At 31.7% G+C, this 19,513-nt stretch overlaps 1 protein-coding gene across 1 annotated transcript in view; it reads right to left on the reverse strand.

Annotated features, from left to right (window-relative positions):
* The window catches only part of LOC145286491 (cytosolic 5'-nucleotidase 3-like), an 85,342-nt gene that overhangs the window by 33,204 nt on the left and 32,625 nt on the right, over positions 1-19,513 (reverse strand). The window contains 2 exon segments of the mRNA XM_080135395.1: positions 10,526-10,573; positions 16,586-16,792. Of these exon segments, the coding sequence (XP_079991521.1) occupies positions 10,526-10,573; positions 16,586-16,591 (54 nt within the window). The 5' untranslated portion in view covers positions 16,592-16,792.

The following is a 19,513-nucleotide window of genomic DNA, read 5'->3' on the forward strand; positions in this document are numbered from 1 at the left end:
CAACCTAAATGCTAATATAACTACAAAGAATCCAAAATGTATGAAAATCATAATTGATTTGGTCATCTTTTTAGCTTCTAATATGTAGAAAAGCCACATCGATTGAACACATTTGATTAACAGATATGGTTCAAGGCCTCTGTGTGTGAGCCACCATGATTCAAAATATAGTACAAGCCAGGGAAGAAGTCAGTTAGGCCCGACCAGGTTGATTGCCATTGTAATAACAACATTATACTAAATGCGAGTTGATCACTATTTGTTCTGGTAAGGCTTTTTTTCTTATATACCTTAATAACACAAAATACATCCTAAAATATACCTTAGTTTTGGGATTGAGTTATGTTTAAAAAAAAACAAAAAATTTTTAAATTTCCATTTTAATTGTTCCAATTAGATGCAATTTATAATTAACCGAAGTCAACCATTTCTCTTTTGTCTGTTAATTCAACCAGTTCCCAACATTTCTTAATGTCTGTATTTATTTATGAGTATTTAAAGAAAAAGTATTTTTGTAGCGTAGCTATCTAATTTACATATTTGTGTCTGCATACATCACAAAAATAAACGAAATAATAAATCTCTTGACTTCTCTATAATATAAATCGCACCTGTCTGTTTAAATGTATGCATGTCTGCCTAAAACTTTTGACAGAGGCGATAGATTTTCACGAGATTGGTATCATTTTGAAGCCTGACCCTTCGGATGACAAATATCGAAAAATTGGCCAAAAGCATTAATTCCTTCACCCTCAACTGGGCACTTTTCTACAGGGAGAGGTCGCTTTTTTCACCGATATTTTCGAAAGTATTCCCCTCTTTTTGATTGTCTAGCCTTAATTTAAACCTATGTCACTTCCGATTTGGTGATGGGCACAACATCAAACACGTCACATTATTTTTTTTTCACATTCTTTTCCTCTCTCATGGTATATGTTCGAGCCTGCCTACCTGCCTACTACCACTTTTATTAAAAAAAATTTTTTTTTTTTGCTCAACACACATCTCCAAACATCCAGACAACACCGGGCACCCAGGCTAGTCTATATATAAAGAATAATAATCTGTTTATATAAAGTTAGGTATGTGCATATGTTTATATATTTGTATGTATAGAATTTATTCCTACACTAATTAACCAATCACTATGAATTTTGAAACATTTCTCAGGCGTAAAGGTAGGTTATGTGGGCTATATTTAGTTGAATTTAGTTTCATTTAAAGAGCACAAGGAAAAGGTCTTTGTGAAATTTCAAGTACTTAAAATTTTTGTGAAATTTTAATAATAGATATTAAAAATCAAATATAACCCAAATTTCACTTTTTTTTGGAGTATTTAAAAGTTTCCATTTGAAAATTCAAATATTTCACATTTGCATTAAATTTGATCCACACTCATTAAACACTACTTAAGCAAGATTCCCTGAATTTCAATTTCTTCTTAAAACCGCTTAAGCTTAAACTTTAAATTTTAGACATTTTCTGGAATCAAAATCATGTAATAGGTTTTAATTAAAATTAGAATAAGGATTATACAGATAAGGTTTATAGCTTGATTTTAATCTTTGTAAGGGTGGGGGTGCAACAAAGTAATGCAAAACTGTTCTTTTTGGGAAATTAATTTTATTCATCCTGTGACTGGTATTTTTGTTTCATATTATTCTCATCATCATGATAATAATCAGATCAGGTTGGTGGGAGGGGCAACCCAGGTGGGGAGTGAAGCAGCAAGATGTTTATTTGCATTGTATGTACATTTCTACATGTTGAGAAAACAGTGAGCAGGAAAGGAATTCAAAGAACCTATTAGGGTTCTAGTATCTAGAAACCTCTACAGTGAATGGATGGAATTTCGCGGCTAATTGAGTGGGTCATAGGTATTTGTAAAACAAGCGTGAAGATGCAGTGAGGCAACAGAGTCTGGAGCTTGAAAGACTATTATGCAAGAAAAATATCTTGACAGATATGTTGCAGTTTATGAAATTTTTTGGAATGAAATCACTACTAGCTACAACCACTATCAACTATTTCCCCCAATCTCTATCTGTGCCTAAATCTAAATGCAGATTTCATGAACAAAATTTCTTTCCTAGAACTACCTGCCCATAGTATGGTAGCTTTCAAGTCCAATGTAAACAAGTTCTTGTTGAACCGCTCCTTAAAATAATCAAATTCTACACAACTTACATCATTGATGATTACTATACTACCACCTTACATTCATTAACCTTTATCCTCGACTGACTTTTGGGCCTTGATAAGTGATAACTGCCTTGTAAAAAAAAAAAAAAAAAAAAAAAAAAAAAAAAAAAAAAAAGTGAAATAAATTATGGTAGTAGTTGTCACCCAATGGGTTACAGGAATGTTTAATAATAATAAATACTAAATACTATGTCCATAATCAGCTTCATTCTACATAAAAATGAAAAGTTCACTGCAACACCAATAACATCAAGAAACTATAAATATTAATTAGCAAATTATTTCTGGTAATTGCACGTTAATTCAGAATAATGTTCTCGTTATTAGCAGAAGATTCATCTAAAAATGGTATTCTTAGCATGGAGACATGACAATACAAAGTTGACCTAGATCAGAGGTTAGTAACCTCTGACATGCAGGACATATCCGGTTCAAAAATGATTTTTATCCAACTTACCAATTTAAACACTAACTATCCAATTAGTATGAAATGCAAATTCAGTAGTTCACATCATCTGTCTGAGCTATATTAAGAATCTGAGAAGCCAGTTTTACTCCCATTTTTGACAACTGTCAACAATATAGAAATCTATTTAAGTTATTTGGTATCCTTTAAAAAAACATGTATAACATAAAAATATCAGTTGGAGTTAATTGACTTACAATGTGATTATTGAATATACTGCTAAGATCTGTATATGTATTGCCAAGCGACGTTCATCAATAGAAGAGTTAGTTTCGTTGTTTTATCATATATCAACCCTTTTACCGTGGTTATTTAATGTCAAATCCAATTCATTTTCTTTAAGTTCTTTATATCTTCAAATTTATAGTGTTTCATTTGATTAGAAGTAAATTGTTTTTGACTTTGCAGAACATTAAGTTTTGTGGAGAGAAAGAAAAAACAAAACAAAAAACAACAAAAAACAATAACATCAATGTTCAGTGCATTTTTGATCAGAAAGCCAGTATCTTCAGACAGCTTGATTTGGTAGAACCTGGTACCCTAACAGGCATTATCACTTCTAGCTAAAAATGGACCTGGGAGCAATGGTAACTAAGTAACTATATTCCTCACGGCCCCCAAATGAAGCCTCACCATTGGAGATTTTAAGGTCATACCCAGGACCAATAGAAGAGTTTGGGATTAATCGATGTGGAGGAAATTATCCAAAGTAAAAAAAATTAAACTGGTTTAGCCATATGCAAATGGATGCCTTCAGAAGATTCAAATAAATTGGTTTTAATGGAAATAGGTGTTCTACAAAGGATGGAACTCTGAAGGAATTCGAAACAGTTGGTGGCTAAAGACATCAAAGTTGTAATTGCAAAATCCAGACTTGAATAACAAAATATAGTGGACAGAGCGAATGAATTGATGTCATTATTTGAAAGTAAATATACTTGTGAATGAGTTTTTCTGTAAATGAAAAATACTGCAAGTTATTAAATAAGAAAGTTATCTGACAAAACCTGGATATTTTGCTCTTCTCATCAACAAATATTTCACCTGATGTCAATAAGTTATAAAGATGAATAGATAGATGAATAAAATCAGTTTAATTTATTCAACTTGGTGTGGCTGACACAATATTTACTACAGTATAAGCACAAAACAACATTAACATTACCCATCCAAGTGGATTTCAACCGATTTGAAACACCTATCATTTGAAAAAAAGGGTTTTCCACAAAATATATTACAGAACATTAGACCACAGCATAAAAGTTTTGAATGATACCTACTATCGAAAATAAATAAAATGGAAAATCACTTGTTTTTGTCTTCCTTTTCAACACAGACATTCCTATTTCTGGTATTGTAGGAGCCATGTAATACTATTATATACACATCACATACAATGCTTCAAGCAAACTACACACACACATATATATATATATATATATATATATATATATAATATAAAGCTGAATGTCTGTCTGTGTGTGTTTCTGGTCACGAATAGGCTCCTATATGGTTGACTATTATAGAAAACTGATCACATAATGATAGAAGATGTATCGAAACACAGGAATGGGTATGTTTGATCTGGCATAATGATGATTCATTAAAATTGTGGGGTCTGCGTACGCGCCTGGTCCACAAAGTATGGAAATAAAAAAGTTAAAAATTAAAAAAAAAAAAAACGTTTCCAAGTGTTTTTGATATAGATGTACATAATACTTTGATAAGCATGTTTTAACTTAAATAGTGATGGTATAATAAAATTGTGGGGTCTGCGTTCGTGCCTGGCCTCCATAGAATGCAAATATGAAATGTCTTTATTAAAGTTTGTGCCTAAGTACATTTTGTTGACATTAGTAAATAGAGAGAGACAGAGAGAAGGAAAGATAGTTGCTTTCCTTTCTATTTCTTCTGACAGTAAACTGCTTATCATTTTCTTTGTTGTTGTTACTGGCTTGCTCTCTTCAGCAAAAATAAAAACATACAAATGTTCATTTAAGAAAGAAAACACTGAACCGAGCTGCTTACTAAAACAAAATAAATAACGAAATACAACTAAATGCTTTCTTTTCTTTCTAAATTAATAACAAAACACTACAATACTAATTTTTTTCTTTTTGACATACTTGCTATGCTTCACATTTTTTTCTTTTTAACGCATATTTGATTATCATTCAACAAGACATCAACACATAAACTGAAACAAAATAATTAAATTAGTAAATAAAATATATACAACTAAATGCCGCAAAAAATATTTTGTTTCATTTTTTAAAAATATTTTCACATATTTTCCCCACTCTTTATCTGTGCCTAAATCCAAAACGTAGATTCCATGAGCAGAGCTTCTTTCTCAGAAATGCACAATTGTGGAACTCTCTTCCGTTTGCCTGTTTCCCACCTAACTACAACTTGGATGTCTTCAAATCCAACATAAACAAATTCCTGACAAACCGCCCCCTTAAGTAAGACACTCTGTCAAATCTCTAATACTAATGATTACTACAATACTATCTCATTGATTACTGTACACGCAATAACCCTTATCCCTGAGTGGCCTCCGAGCCTTGAAAAGTGGTGAACCCCATGTAAAAAAAAAAAAATATATATATATATATATATATATCTGCGTAAGTATACTTTGATAATTATGTTTCAGTTTGAAGAAATATGGTATAATAAAATTATGGGGAGTTCGTTCGAACCTGACCTCCATAGAATGTAAATATGTCACAAAGTTTAACAAGGTTTTTTAATATAGATCCACAGAATATTGTGATAAGTGTTTCAGTGTGAACAGGTATGGTATAAGAAATTATGGGGTTTATCTATTTTATTCTTACTTTCATCATATTTTGCTTTGGTTTTGATACCCCCAAATTTGAAGCTATCTCTTTACAACCTTTCCTTTTCATAACCTATCATACTTCCATAAATCGGAGTCCATTTTCTGTAGGCTGTTTTTGAACCCAGTCAATGACGGGTACTTTTGCTAGTATATATATATATATATAAGGATCTAATTAGTCTAAGCACAAATAAATTTTAAATGGAATCAACACATAATTGAAATAGATATATTTATTTCATATTTAGATTTTGTGTTGCTGTAGCATAGCATTCACCGTGGTCCTGATTCAACACTCACAACTATAATAACAGAACGTAACTTGAAATAAAGAAAATTTAAACACTTGAGAGGAGAGGGCATATCTCCAAAACATTGTGATATTCCATCTTCAAACATGCGCCTCTAGAGAACAAAGTGAAAACTTAAAGTAGTAAGATTATAAAATAAAAAAAATATCAAGAAATTAAAAAAAAAAAAAAAAATGAATAAGAATTTGTTTTGTGGCATATCAACCTATTTAGAGATTATTTAATAACAAAATACAGTATCTATAGGAAACTATTTTCAATTCTTTAAATGCTTTGAGATAGAAACAGTGTCGATTTTAGCACATAATACACTTAATACTTGGTCGCAATTTTTTAAAACAATTTTCATCCCTTAAAGTTAAATGGAGAAATTAAACTATGTTTAAAGACCTCACTGATGTTTTTGGATGACTAAGCGGTTGTCCTTAAAGAATTTCTAGATTTGAAATATTTTTTTTAATCATTCCACATTGATTTTTCAGGCCTTGGAATACCTTGGAGGAATTTTGTTTTAGTTTACACCAATCTTTAGATAACATCTTAAGTTTTTTTTTCCTTAATAAAATCATCCTTTTGTGTACTTTAAAAATATACATAATTTTATATTGTTCTAATTTAGAAATAAATATTTATGCAAGTTATAAAAATTTTTTAAAATATGGAATTTTACGATTTTTTTTTTACATTCTTCTTCAATTTAATGATCCAAAAACTATTGAATTGTTACTTTGAATAACTAAACTGGCAAAGTACATTGGTCAGCAATGTGAATCGCTGGCAATGTTAAGTAACAGGTATCTCAAATGTGATTTTTCTAATTTGGCTACCATGATTTGGATTTTCACATTTTTATTTTTACTTTTTGGATGAATCATTTTTATCTTTAATAAATCATCTTAATATTCCAGAAAAGTAAGACAATGGATGGTTGAGAAATTAGAAGACCAAGACAATGACAGAAAAACCATTCTGAAGTACAAGTACTGAAAAATTAGGAAAATTTAAAAATTATGCATTTATTCAAATACTTATGAAATCCGTTTAGAGAGACCAATTGAGCTGAAATTTTCAGGAATAGTCTAATTCAGATCTGAAAATGTAGTGAAAATTTGAAAACAAACAGAACTTTCAGAACAGATTTTTGTTTAACTTGGCTGGAAGAGCCTAATAATGAAAAATAATGATCCTAACATAATTTGTAACGGTTATGACGAAGTTGATGATAGCCGTTTTTATTATGATAATGGGTTATACAAATATAGGTTAGCAAACTTAAAAAAAAAACAAAAAAAAAACAGTACGTCTTGCGTTTTTTTCCCTTAGTGGGGAGCCAACTGTACATAAAGAAATAAATATGAGAAACAGCAATGTAAAATCATTTTTGTTCAAGTTTTCATTGTGTTTCTAGCCTGCAGAAGAAAATGATTCCATAAACAAAGCTTACTTTCTTAGAACTGCCCGCCTGTAAAACTCTTCTGTTTTCTTGCTTTCCAGCCTACTACAATATGGTCGTCTTCAAGTCCAATGTAAACAAATTCTTGATGAACTATCCTCTTAAGTAATCCAATTTATCAAATTTCCACTACGAACGATTACTATGGCATTATCCTATTGACTACAGTACACTCATCCTCAAATGGCCCCCGAATCTTAATAAGTGGTTAAGCCTTTGTAAAAAAAAAAAATCAACTGCCGAAAAATACTAAATAAATCTGGATTCCCACCTTTGTTTTTTTCTACTTGGCATCTTAATGATCCTTTCAAAGATAACTAGCGAGAGTACCTGACGTTGCCTGGGTGTAGTTAGGTGGGGGGGGCGGTAAATCAAAACAATAATAAAATAGAAAATAAAGAATAAGCGAACGAAATAACCCTGTTTAAATGTTAAAACTTTTGTTTTTAAATCGGAAAAACAAAATCAAAAAAAAAAAAAAAACAGCGAACATGAAAAAATAAAAGGAAAATAAAGAATAAACGGATGAAAAAAAATGGCATAAATAACCCTGTTAGATATAAAAACTTTAAAAACCGGAAAAAAAAAAAAAAAATCCTATATGACGGCATGAACGTGCAACCTTAAGATAACGACGCTGTCACTATAACCACGACTGTACCATCATTTTTTTTATATTTAAACTAATTCAAGAACTTTTTCGCGCATGCTAAATTGTTATGAAGGAACGATTTTTTGCTACCCTCTTTCATTTCTATAGGAAATAATTTACCGTTTCTTCTAATTTTCACATATTATTCGATCGAGACATCACTCTTTCAGACAGTACTAGTTTTAATCCGGTCCGATGCCACTGAGAAGTTTTAGGCAGACATACATACATTTACACAAACAGGTGAGATTTATATAAGTGATTACATAACTATTTTAAGTATATTACAGACTTACATATGGAACTATTGTTTACACAACTTAAAGTATATTACACAAATAATATATAAGTATTGTCAAATAAGGGCAGTATCTATCAGGTATGTGTATGCAATGCGATAATGTATGAAAGTGAAACTTGGCCAGAGAAGATTGAGGATATGTGCTGCATGGAGAGAAATGATATGATGGGTGTGTAACAAGAGTCTTAGATCTGATGACCTCAGAGGAAGATTAAATTTGGACAGTATAGGGAAATGTATGCAAAACAGGAGACTTCGATGGTACGGCCATATTGAAAGAATAGATGAGAGTATGTAGAACAGTTGAGGTAGCAGCTTTAGTTTACAGGGTCAGGCCAAGGAAAATAGGTGAGAAAGTGATAAAAATGAACGTTAGAAAAAGAAGGATGAATAAAGACCTGACAAGAAATAAGTTCGTTTTAAACTCAACTTCTAAAAGCCATCCAACATGCCAGCATGTAAAACTAAATATTATGATGACCCCCCCCCAGGTCCTGTCAATCATACCATATATATATATATATATATATATATATATATATATATATATATATATATATAATTTTTGCTCCCATTGTTGAGATTTTCTTGATAAGTTTTTGCTTTGTTAAAGATTTACTCTTTGATAACAATTATATATATATATATATATATATATATATATATATATATAGTGGGTGTAATAAGTATCAGATACAAAGCAAAAAGTTAATTTATTTTTATTATACAAAAACAATAAAGAAACGCTGTTCTAATGTATTTTTGTATGATTTTTGATAGATTTATATTTATCATACAAAAATACATTAGAACAGCACTTTGTTTTTGTTTTAGTGTAATAAAAATAAATTAACGTTTTGCTTTTTATCAGATACTTATTGCATCGATTATATATATATATACTAGCAAAAGTACCCGTCGTTGACTGGGTTCAAAAACAGCCTACAGAAAATGGACTCCGATTTATGAAAGTATGATAGGTTATGAAAAGGAAAGGTTGTAAATTTGGGTTGAATTTGGGGCTATCAAAACCAAAGCAAAATATGATGAAAGTAAGAATAAAATAGATAAACCCCATAATTTCTTATACCATACCTGTTCACACTGAAACACTTATCACAATATTCTGTGGATCTATATTAAAAAACCTTGTTAAACTCCATTCTATGGAGGTCAGGCGCGAATGAACACCCCATAATTTTATTATACCATATTTCTTCAAACTGAAACATAATTATCAAAGTATACTTACACAGATAGATATGAAAAGTCTTTATTAAAGTTTGTGCCTATTTCCATTCTATGGAGGCCAGGCGCAAACGCAGACCTCACAATTTTATTATACCATCACTATTTAAGTTAAAACATACTTATCAAAGTATTCTTATGTACATCTATATCAAAAACACTTGTAAACGTTTTTTTTTAAATTTTTTTATTTCCATACTTTGTGGACTAGGCGCGCATGCAGACCCCACAATTTTAATGAACCACTGTTCTGCCAGATCAAACATACCCATTTCTGTGTCTCGATACATCTTCTATCATTATATGTAATCAATTTTTTAAAATAGTCAACCATATAGGAGCCTATTCGTGACCAGATACACACATTCAGCTTTATATTATAGAAGATATATATATATATATATATATATATATATGAGAGAGAGTGCGTTGTGTAAAAAAGAAATAGGATTTAAATATTTTCATTTCTTTTATTCTGAAAGTATATATGCTAAAAGAGTAGTTTCTTATACGTAATGCACAGAGACGAGCAAGACCTATACAATTTTAGTCCGATATAGGTATTTAACACATTAAATAACATAATGGGGCAGAATTATTCAGACACACGGAAAAAGATGTATAGGCAATAAAAATGATGCATGCCAACATCAACAAATCAAACAAATCAGTAAAACAATATTTCAATTATTCAGACTACTATTCTCATCTTAAATGTTATTCTCACAATGTTTCGGATAATGTAACTACTGACATGCTTTAGGTGCATCTTGTTGAACTTAAGAATCTGTACAGAATTGAACCTTCATCCTCCACTTAGAACTGACACTTTACTTTTATCTGGTGTACGTTGAACTACAGATTCTAGAATTCAAGATGCACCTGAAAAAGGTTGGAGGTTACATTGTGGGAAACGCGACAATAGCATCCAAGACGTGAACTGCAGTACAAATTATAAAAATTATCAATCTTCATCTCAAAAATTCCAAAACATAAGAAAAACATAGGTTAGTAGACACGGAAGTGATGACATGTTATACATACCCGCCGATATCTTAAATATCTCACACAATATTTCCAAACATAGTTTATCTGAAAGCAAAAGAAACACTAATACTAATGCCTATACGGTGGAAATAAAAAATTGTGTGAATCTGACACAATTGAATCTTTTAAAGGAAATTTTTTATTAAAGTATGCGATACAATAGGATATAAAGGCTCAAAATAACGTACTTGTCATGCGTTGTGAAATGTTTCTTTTGATGGCAATCATGTGATATATTTAGCATTTGAGAAGTTAAAAAGCAAACAAAATATACAAATACCTATTACCAAATGCATTAAAATTTACTTTTCTACTGACCTGTAGAATTTGAAAGTTTGAAAACTGATTGTAAGATTCATTATCTTTGAATGTTGCTGTTATTTTGACTAGTCAAACACAAACCGATCAAAGATAGCGGTCAATGTTTTTTTTTTTTTTTAATTTTTTTTATATGGTCGCTAATGTCAGGTTTAAGAGATAAATAAGAAAATAGGTTTACACCTGGCCTTTGGGCCGAGATCAAAGTATAGTATTTGTTCTTCAGATGCTGCACTTCAATTTATCGTTTTCTGTCAGTGGAGAAGTCCTTCACGACTGAGACAATTTAAAATTTTTGTTCATTTTCTCCACGTTAAAAAACGACCCTCGTGTCTAACTCTGTCCTGTGGGAGGCATTGTAAATAGGAAGGGAGGAGGTAGTTGAACTCGTGTAAGCAGTAGAATTAATCATTTATTTAATTATTTTTTTACTATTCTTAAAGAATGAAGCACTAATAACAACACATATAGATCAGATGTATTGGATTCTGACTGTATGTGAAAGACATATCGACAAAGTCTTATATTGAAACTTAAAGAACTAAATTAAATTTTAGGACTTTAAAATTATGCAGGTCGGTAGAAAATTAAATTTTATTGTTTGCTATATTTTCTTTGTTTTGAATTTATTGGCTGTTAACTAAATTGCATGATTGCCATTTTGATAACATTTCCAATAAAGATATTTTTCAATAAATATGAAAGAACTTTGGAGGACTTTCTGCTTTCATTCTAGATTAGCAATCATTTTCTAAGTTTTACCTAATATAACAATTTTGAGACTTCAAATTAAATTATTCATAATAAAATCGAGATATTATTTGAGTTATTCAGACTATTGTTCTCATTTTGGGTGTTATTATCATAACGTTTCGGTTGATGTAATCTCCAATCTTTCTCAGATGCATTTTGTTGAACTCTGGAATTTGTATGCATTACATCATCCTATGACTGAATAGAAGTCTTAATTCTTAATTGTAGTCTTAGTATTGCCTATATTAGAAATTCCAACAGATTTCTGAGTTTAGCAAGATGCACTTGAAAAAGGTTGAGGATTTACATCAGTTAAAACGATCATCCAACCTGATATTGGAATTTTTTCACTGACTAACTTTACCCGCCCCCACCCCCAAGTTTATTTTTTTTTTTTGTATCTTGTATATACTTTGCATTTTATCTTTTTTTTTTTTTTTTTTTTTGGTATTTATACTTTAGTGATTTAGCTTTGTACCTTTGATTTTGTACAAAACTGTTTAAAATTTGATTACATCTGGAGGCCAGCTCTGTAGGAGAAACCATTACGGAGTCCAGCATGAAATTCATTCTCTTGTGCTTGAGTAAACGTCAGTTTTTTTTTTTCTGCTCCTGGCAAAAAAGTGTAACATAACATAGATGTATGCATACAAATTCATACAACATGACGTTACAGGTAAAGAAAAAAAAAAAAGAAAAAAAAAAGGATCACGTGAGAAATGTGGATAATGTTCGTAATCACATGCAAGGTGTGGAGGACGCTCAAGACAATCATGTGAGCGACATCATAGCAGTAAAGAGAGAATAAGGAAATAAATGTTGCTGCTACAAAGAACAAGCGAGTTGGAGTTATTTCCTATTCTTTGTTTTGGTCTCATTTGCAACTGAAACGTGACACAACATTGGTTCCAGGACAACATTGATGAGGAAGTTACAATTCACTCAGCATATGTTTCATATTGAAATGTGGATTCCTTAAGACTTCATTTGAGAAACTTTGGGTGTTTGGTGCTTGAAAAAGGCTTGTGAAATTGACATCAAATTCCTTCCAGTGCATCCAATGATCATGTTTATTCTTCCTTGTATACAGCGTGCGACATGGAATTACAAAGTTATGAATCAAGCCCTTAGAGGAAAAGGAATCTCTGCAACTGAACAAACTTTATTAATGCTGTAGCATTGGCTTTACAAGTTATATATTTTTTTACCTTTCAACTGTCAAAATTAATATTACATCCTTTGAAAATGTGAATACATGTTCATACCTGTTTACCATACATATTTGTTGGAAACTAAGGTTTAGTTTTTACTGTTTACTTATACAGAGTGTCAAAAAACACTGAAGTGTTGAAAATCTTAAGTCATTTTACCATTAATGATTATTTTTTTTCTCTATTTCAGATATTTTACAGATAACATTTTGGAAATTAATTATGGATAAGTTTAGCATTGAACAATGTACACAAGTTGTGAAATTGTTTTACCAAAATCAGGGGTCAATTGTTTTGACTCAAAGAGCTTATCGACAGCATTTTCATGTAAAAGATAGCCCAAGTCACAACACAATTTGAAACATTGTATGCTGATTTGAAGACCAAGGAGCTGTTCTTGATCTTCCGCAAGCTGACAGACCTTGAAATGTCATCACAAATGAAAATAGGGAAAGAGTGCGAGAGTGTGCAGCAGGACCTTATTTTTTTGAAGATCAAGACAAAAATGTTGTTACTGTTACTGGAGAGAGATACCAGACTGTAATTACATACTTCCTATGCCCACAAATTCAAAATAGGTCCGGATTATGGTTCCAACAAGATGAAGCAATGGCACTTCTCAGGCAATGTTTTGGCAACAACATTATCTCTAGCTTTAGCAATGTCAAATGGCCACCATGTTCTCCAGACTTCACTAGCCTCGACTTTTGCTTGTGGGGATATCTTAAAGAAAAAGTCTATGGTAATACACCCCAAACCCTGCAAGAATTGAAGGAAAACATCAGGAATTAAATAAGGGAGTTAATCGCAATCCAGAGATTCTGCAATTTGTCATAAATGTTTTGGAAAGAGCACAAATATATGAAGCTTAAAATGGCAACAATTAAAAGACATTTTTCATAAAGATTGTTTGAATTTTACATTTTTTAAAAATTTAAATCCCTCAATATCTTAGATTATGTTAAAATTATAGAAAGATATCAAAGATGAATATATTTAAGTTCAAAACCCTTCAGTGACTTTTTGGACACTTTGTATTTTAATATGCAATCGTTAGTTTGTTAAAATGATGTATTTTTGTTTTGGAGTTGTTTGAAAAGCAGTTCTTTTTATCCTTTTTATCCTGCGTGTTACTAGATGTATTCATTTGCATACAAAATATATGCATCTTTGGGAGATTTCTGTAAATAAATTTGTCTTTTCTACTTTAAAATAAAACTTTTTTATTCATATCATTTGGATCATTTGTACTACTCTTCTCATCTCAAGTGTTATTTTCAATGTTTTGCTCAATATAACCTCTGACCTTATTCAGATGTATCTTGTTGAACTGAGAATCTTTCTGCCGAACTCAGAATGAAATTAAATGAGAGCGTTTTTTTTTTGTTTTTTTAAATAAACGGTTCATTTGAAATTCCGTGCACATTCCCCGAGTTCAACAGAAGGAATCTCAAGTTTAATAAGATATACTTGAAGAAGGTCGGAGGTTACATCAGCCAAAAAAATTGTGAAAATAACTCAAGATGAGAACAGTATATATTATTTAACTGGAATTCATTGAGATGAGTATTATTTATCAATTTTATTTATTGCAGACTATTATCCTCATCTTTTATTGGTTGTTTTACCGTCAATGCTTAGTGACCATTCGGTGTATGAATATGTATCCTGTTGAGATGCTCTCCGGTTACATACGAACTACATACTTATATAAGGCCGTCAACACTACCTATGAGCAGGGTTTTTATTCAAGTCTGCTAACTATTCAGCGCTTTGTCTCTGACGAGATCGTTTTCTCACGTGGATTATTGTTGTCATCTGCCTTTCCCAGAAAAGGCACCCTAAACTCACACACGTACGATGCTTCGACCAACTATTCCTCTGGTCTTCGTCAGGTGGTAAAATAAACGGGGCCCGTGGTGCAGTTGATAGAGACGTTGAATCTCTACGGTTCCAGGTGATGATTGTCTGAAGATAGCGGTTTCAATCCTACCCAAAGCCGGCCAGAGGCTTACTTGGCCAAAAACGTAATGAGACGACAACAACTACGGAAGGCAGTGATTGCTGAGAATGCAGTCAGGAGATTCAGAGTTCCTATCCGTCGCGGTTACCACCTGACGAAGGCCAGAGGAATAGTTGGCCGAAACGTCGTGAAACAACTAGGAAAAGATGAGGATAATTATCTGCAATAAATACAATTAATGAGAACAGTAGTCTGAATAATCCAAATATGAATTATCGATTCTCATCTAAAGTATTCAGAAACACAAGACCTTATTAGTTATTTCTACTTCTCCCCTTATTGTTCTACTTCATGCAAGTATTTTTTTTTTCTTTTGACTACATCAGTTTTATCTGGACAAGGATAAAATTCTGATGAGAACAATAGTCTCAAAACTTCTGAAAAATAAAATTGATGTACTTTTAAAATAGAATGTTTATTTCTCAATTATTGACCATATAAACCTTGCAAATCGTAGCCGACAAATATTTTGCTATATAAAAACCCTAAGTAGAAAAATCATCAAAACCTGAGAAGTTATTTGAACAAAAACTATCTAAAATGGTGCACAATTGATACATTGTTTTCATAAAGTCTAAAGATTACAGTAGCAATGGTGACAGCAGTATAAATAGCAATCAGTATGAATTTGTTATGAACGCCAAATAAAAAAATCTAACAGATTTAATGAGATAAAATAAAGTATTGATAATTTGACAATGCACAATAAAGTATTGATAATTTGACAATGCACAATAAAGTATTGATAATTTGACAATGCACAATTCTCAATTATTGACCATATAAACCTTGCAAATCGTAGCTGACAAATATTTTGCTATATAAAAACCCTAAGTAGAAAAATCATCAAAGCCTGAGAAGTTATTTGAACAAAAACTATCTAAAATGGTGCACAATTGATGCATTGTTTTCATAAAGTCTAAAGAGATTGATGATTACTTTAGTTTTACAAGCACAAAATGATAGCAAGAAAAAAGAAAACTTCAGAAACTTAGATAAAATAGCTCTACTTCTTAAAAGGTCCAATATAAAGATATTTTATTTTTGCTAAAAGATGAACACAAGGATTCCAAAAATATCCCCCTTTATTCATACAGAAATGCAAGTGATTGCTATGAAAATAAGTATTTGTTTCAAGAAAGAAAAATGCTAAACAATGTAGATTGCTAAGTTATGTGGTTATACAAAAATACTAATTTGGGGTGGGGGAAGAGACAACAGGGAGAAGTTATTTTAGGAAAGATCTGCACCCAATGGAAGTTAAAACATGAAAATATTACAAAGAAACAAAACTAAGCAAAGAGTTGTTAAGATCTACCAAACCAAAACATTTACAAAAAGATAAGTTGGGAAAAAGAAAAAAGTTTTAATTTATAGCATTGGGGGGAGGGAGGAATAAGCTATTTTTCATTATTTTAAGCAATTCATAAAATGAAGAAAATACTTTACATAGAAAATATTTGAATAAATAAATAACAATTATATTTTCCCTATATTATTAGGAAAAATGAAATTTCCATAAATTTAGATTTCTTGAAAAATTTGCCACTTGTTAAAAAGTCCCAAGATCAAGACTTTTTTTTTTTTTTTTTTTTTTGCAAATAGATGAACAAAGTTTCATAACAAAATAAAGAAAATGAACGTTACATAAATCAGATAAATAAATTGAAAAAACTAACATTTTTGTTATTATTGACAATTTGCTAAGATGCACGAAAAAAATGATTAGAATTGTTTAGTAAAATAGCTCACCTTCATCTGGACTTGGAGGAGGAGAGTTTTAACAGGTGATGATTTGTTTTTTCTGTAGTCGTTTCAGTTCTTAATTATACGTGGAGTTTTTTTTTTTTTTTTTTTTTTTTGTCCCTTCTTTCTTGAGATTCTAAGGAGACTTCTCAAGTTTTCCTTGTAGTCTTTCTTCCCCCGTGTGAATCCCCGTTTTTTACCCATTCACGTTGCCTAGAAAAAATAAACAGCACCAGTATTTGGAAACATACAAAAACACAGCAGTGTGAACTCTTCTTTGACAAGTAGCAAGAAACGTACTGTGAGATAAGGAGTCCCAGGCACGGGCACCTATCAGTAGCAGGAGTACAAATATTACAGTAGCAATGGTGACAACAGTATAAATAGCAATCAGTATGAATTTGTTATGGAGAGCAAATAAAAAAATCTAACAGATTTAATGAGATAAAATAAAGTATTGATAATTTGACTTGCTCATTTGAAATAAACATGCCAGCAATGGAAAAAGAAAAAGAAAACATTAGGAGAGATATAGAAAGAGAAGGCCATGAAAGGAAGTGAGAACTGTGAATTGACTTAAAAGTATCACTTGATGCACAAAAAGAAGAGTGAGAGGTAGGAGGACTATGCAGAAAAGCAGTATCAACAATTAAGCTTGTATCTAAAAGGATACAAACATCATTAGCAGACAACTAAGAGATAAGGTGAAAAGGTGCATCACACACTAACCAAACGATAAGCAAAGGAAGCGGCATGATTTTGGTGGTTTTACATTGCGGAGAGGTGGGTGGGTGGTCCAATTACTCCCACAATGAAACAGGGCTGCTAAAAATATGTGGTTGAAATAATTATGAAGTGACAAAACTTAATCAATATTAAATTTCAGTGTACATGTGTCGGTTTTTCAATTTCAGCATCATAAAATATCATTTATGATAAGACTTGAACTGACATCCCTTGGGTTAAGAATCTAGCATGTTATCTATGCATTTTTTTTTTAAACTCTTATTCATTCCAAGCAAAGCACATTGTCACTTGGATGTAAAGGACTACTATTTAGAACCATATCTACAGGGACACTATGTAGGGAGTTGAGCAGCGAGATGTCTTCTCACATTATACTTGAACTTCTACATGTAAGACCGGGAGGGAATTCCAAAGTCTAGCAGTTTGAGGGAAGAAACTATTAAAGTACACGGCTTCCCAGTATTTAAAGATCTTTACAGTGAAGGGATGGGATTTTGCTGCTTGTTGGATTAGTCAAAAATATTTATGTTGAGGGGGCATAAGGGCTACAAGTTTGTCAGAGCACATTTCATTAAAATACTTGTAAAATAGGCACAGGAATGAAACAATATGGCAATAGGGTAGGGGTTGGAGTTTGGTTCATAGTGGGGGACCTATTAGTTTGAATTGAAGGAGTCAGAGTTAGATTTTTATCTCTGAATAATCAAGTCTGACCATCGAAAGACTTTAAAATAAGAGGTTCGATATTTCGGGATTATTGAAGTCAAAGTTGGACATTATACCCCCTGACTCTACAATTCTGCTACGAAGACTGAATAAGTGAATAGTTTCAATTAATGTATTCTATTTTAATTTCATTATACAGTCGTCCATGTTGAAAATTACCAATTTTTGCTTGAACTCATGATTTGTGGGTAACATTAAATACTATTACCCCCCCCCACCACCAAAATAATAAACACTACAAAGCACGAGTTCAAACAAAAATAAGTTGTGAATAAATGCCCAGCTATTTTTTTTTTTTTTTCTTACTTGTAAATTATTTTGATCATTATAAATGAAAACTACCAAAAATAGAGTAAATTTCAAATTTAGGAACAATTCCATAATTAAGTAAAAAACACACACAAAAAACAAAAAAACAAAAAAAAAAATTTTAATTTCTATCAATCCAAATTATTATTCCAATGTCAAAACATACAATAATTGTTTAATTGAACATTCAACATAATGCAAAATATTAAATATTTTAAACTTGTTTCCTTCAATAATTACAAGAAACCTTCTCTACCACCAACAGCAATGGCCAATGACTCTTTACCTGAAAGTACATCTTTTAAACTGCTCGGCCTAACGTCCACAGGAAACATGAGTTGGAACAATTACATTGAGAGTATTGCCAGGACTGCGGCGAGGAAGGTGGGTTCTCTCTACCGTGCTAGAAAGCTACTAACGCCCGAAAGTATCCTGTACCTATATAAGGGCACCATTCGCCCATGTATAGAGTATTGCTGTCATATTTGGGCTAGTGCATCTGCCACTAGTCTCTCGTTCCTAGACAAGGTTAAAAAGAGAGCCGCCCACCTGATAGGTCCTGAACTGTCATCTAAGCTTCAGCCTCTGTCCCATCGACGAAATGTTGCATCCCTCTACCTGTTCTACAAGTACTTTGACGGTGAATGCTCTGACGAACTGCAAGCACTTGTACCCTCCCTCGACGTAAATACCGACAAACCCGACAAGCAGCTAAATCCCACCCCTTCACAGTAAAGATCCCTAGATGTAAGAGAGCCTTCTACTCCAGTAGTTTCTTCCCCAGAACTGCTAGACTTTGGAATTCCCTTCCAGGTTCATGCTTCCTTAACTGTACTGATATGCAGAAGTTAAAGTGTAACGTGAACCGACATCTTGATCTGATGCTTATGTCCCTGATAGTAGCCCCTACATCAAAATTGCAATGTGCCTTGTTTGGGATGAAAATGTAATTAAAAAAAAAAAATTAAAAAAAACTATAAAGATTTTTGCATCGGGCTAATCAATTGCACAAGAACTAATCAATTCAAAGACAACATATTTTTAGATAAATTTTTATGAGTTATCCAATGATATGGTATTTATTAATTATTGGGTTCAAGTGGTGGTTAATTCTCAAATTTTAGGTTATGAAGGTAGAGCTGAGAACTTACC

Source organism: Euprymna scolopes, chromosome 10 (assembly GCF_053919585.1).
Source record: "Euprymna scolopes isolate OS-2025 chromosome 10, ASM5391958v1, whole genome shotgun sequence".
NCBI classification, from domain to species: domain Eukaryota; kingdom Metazoa; phylum Mollusca; class Cephalopoda; order Sepiida; family Sepiolidae; genus Euprymna; species Euprymna scolopes.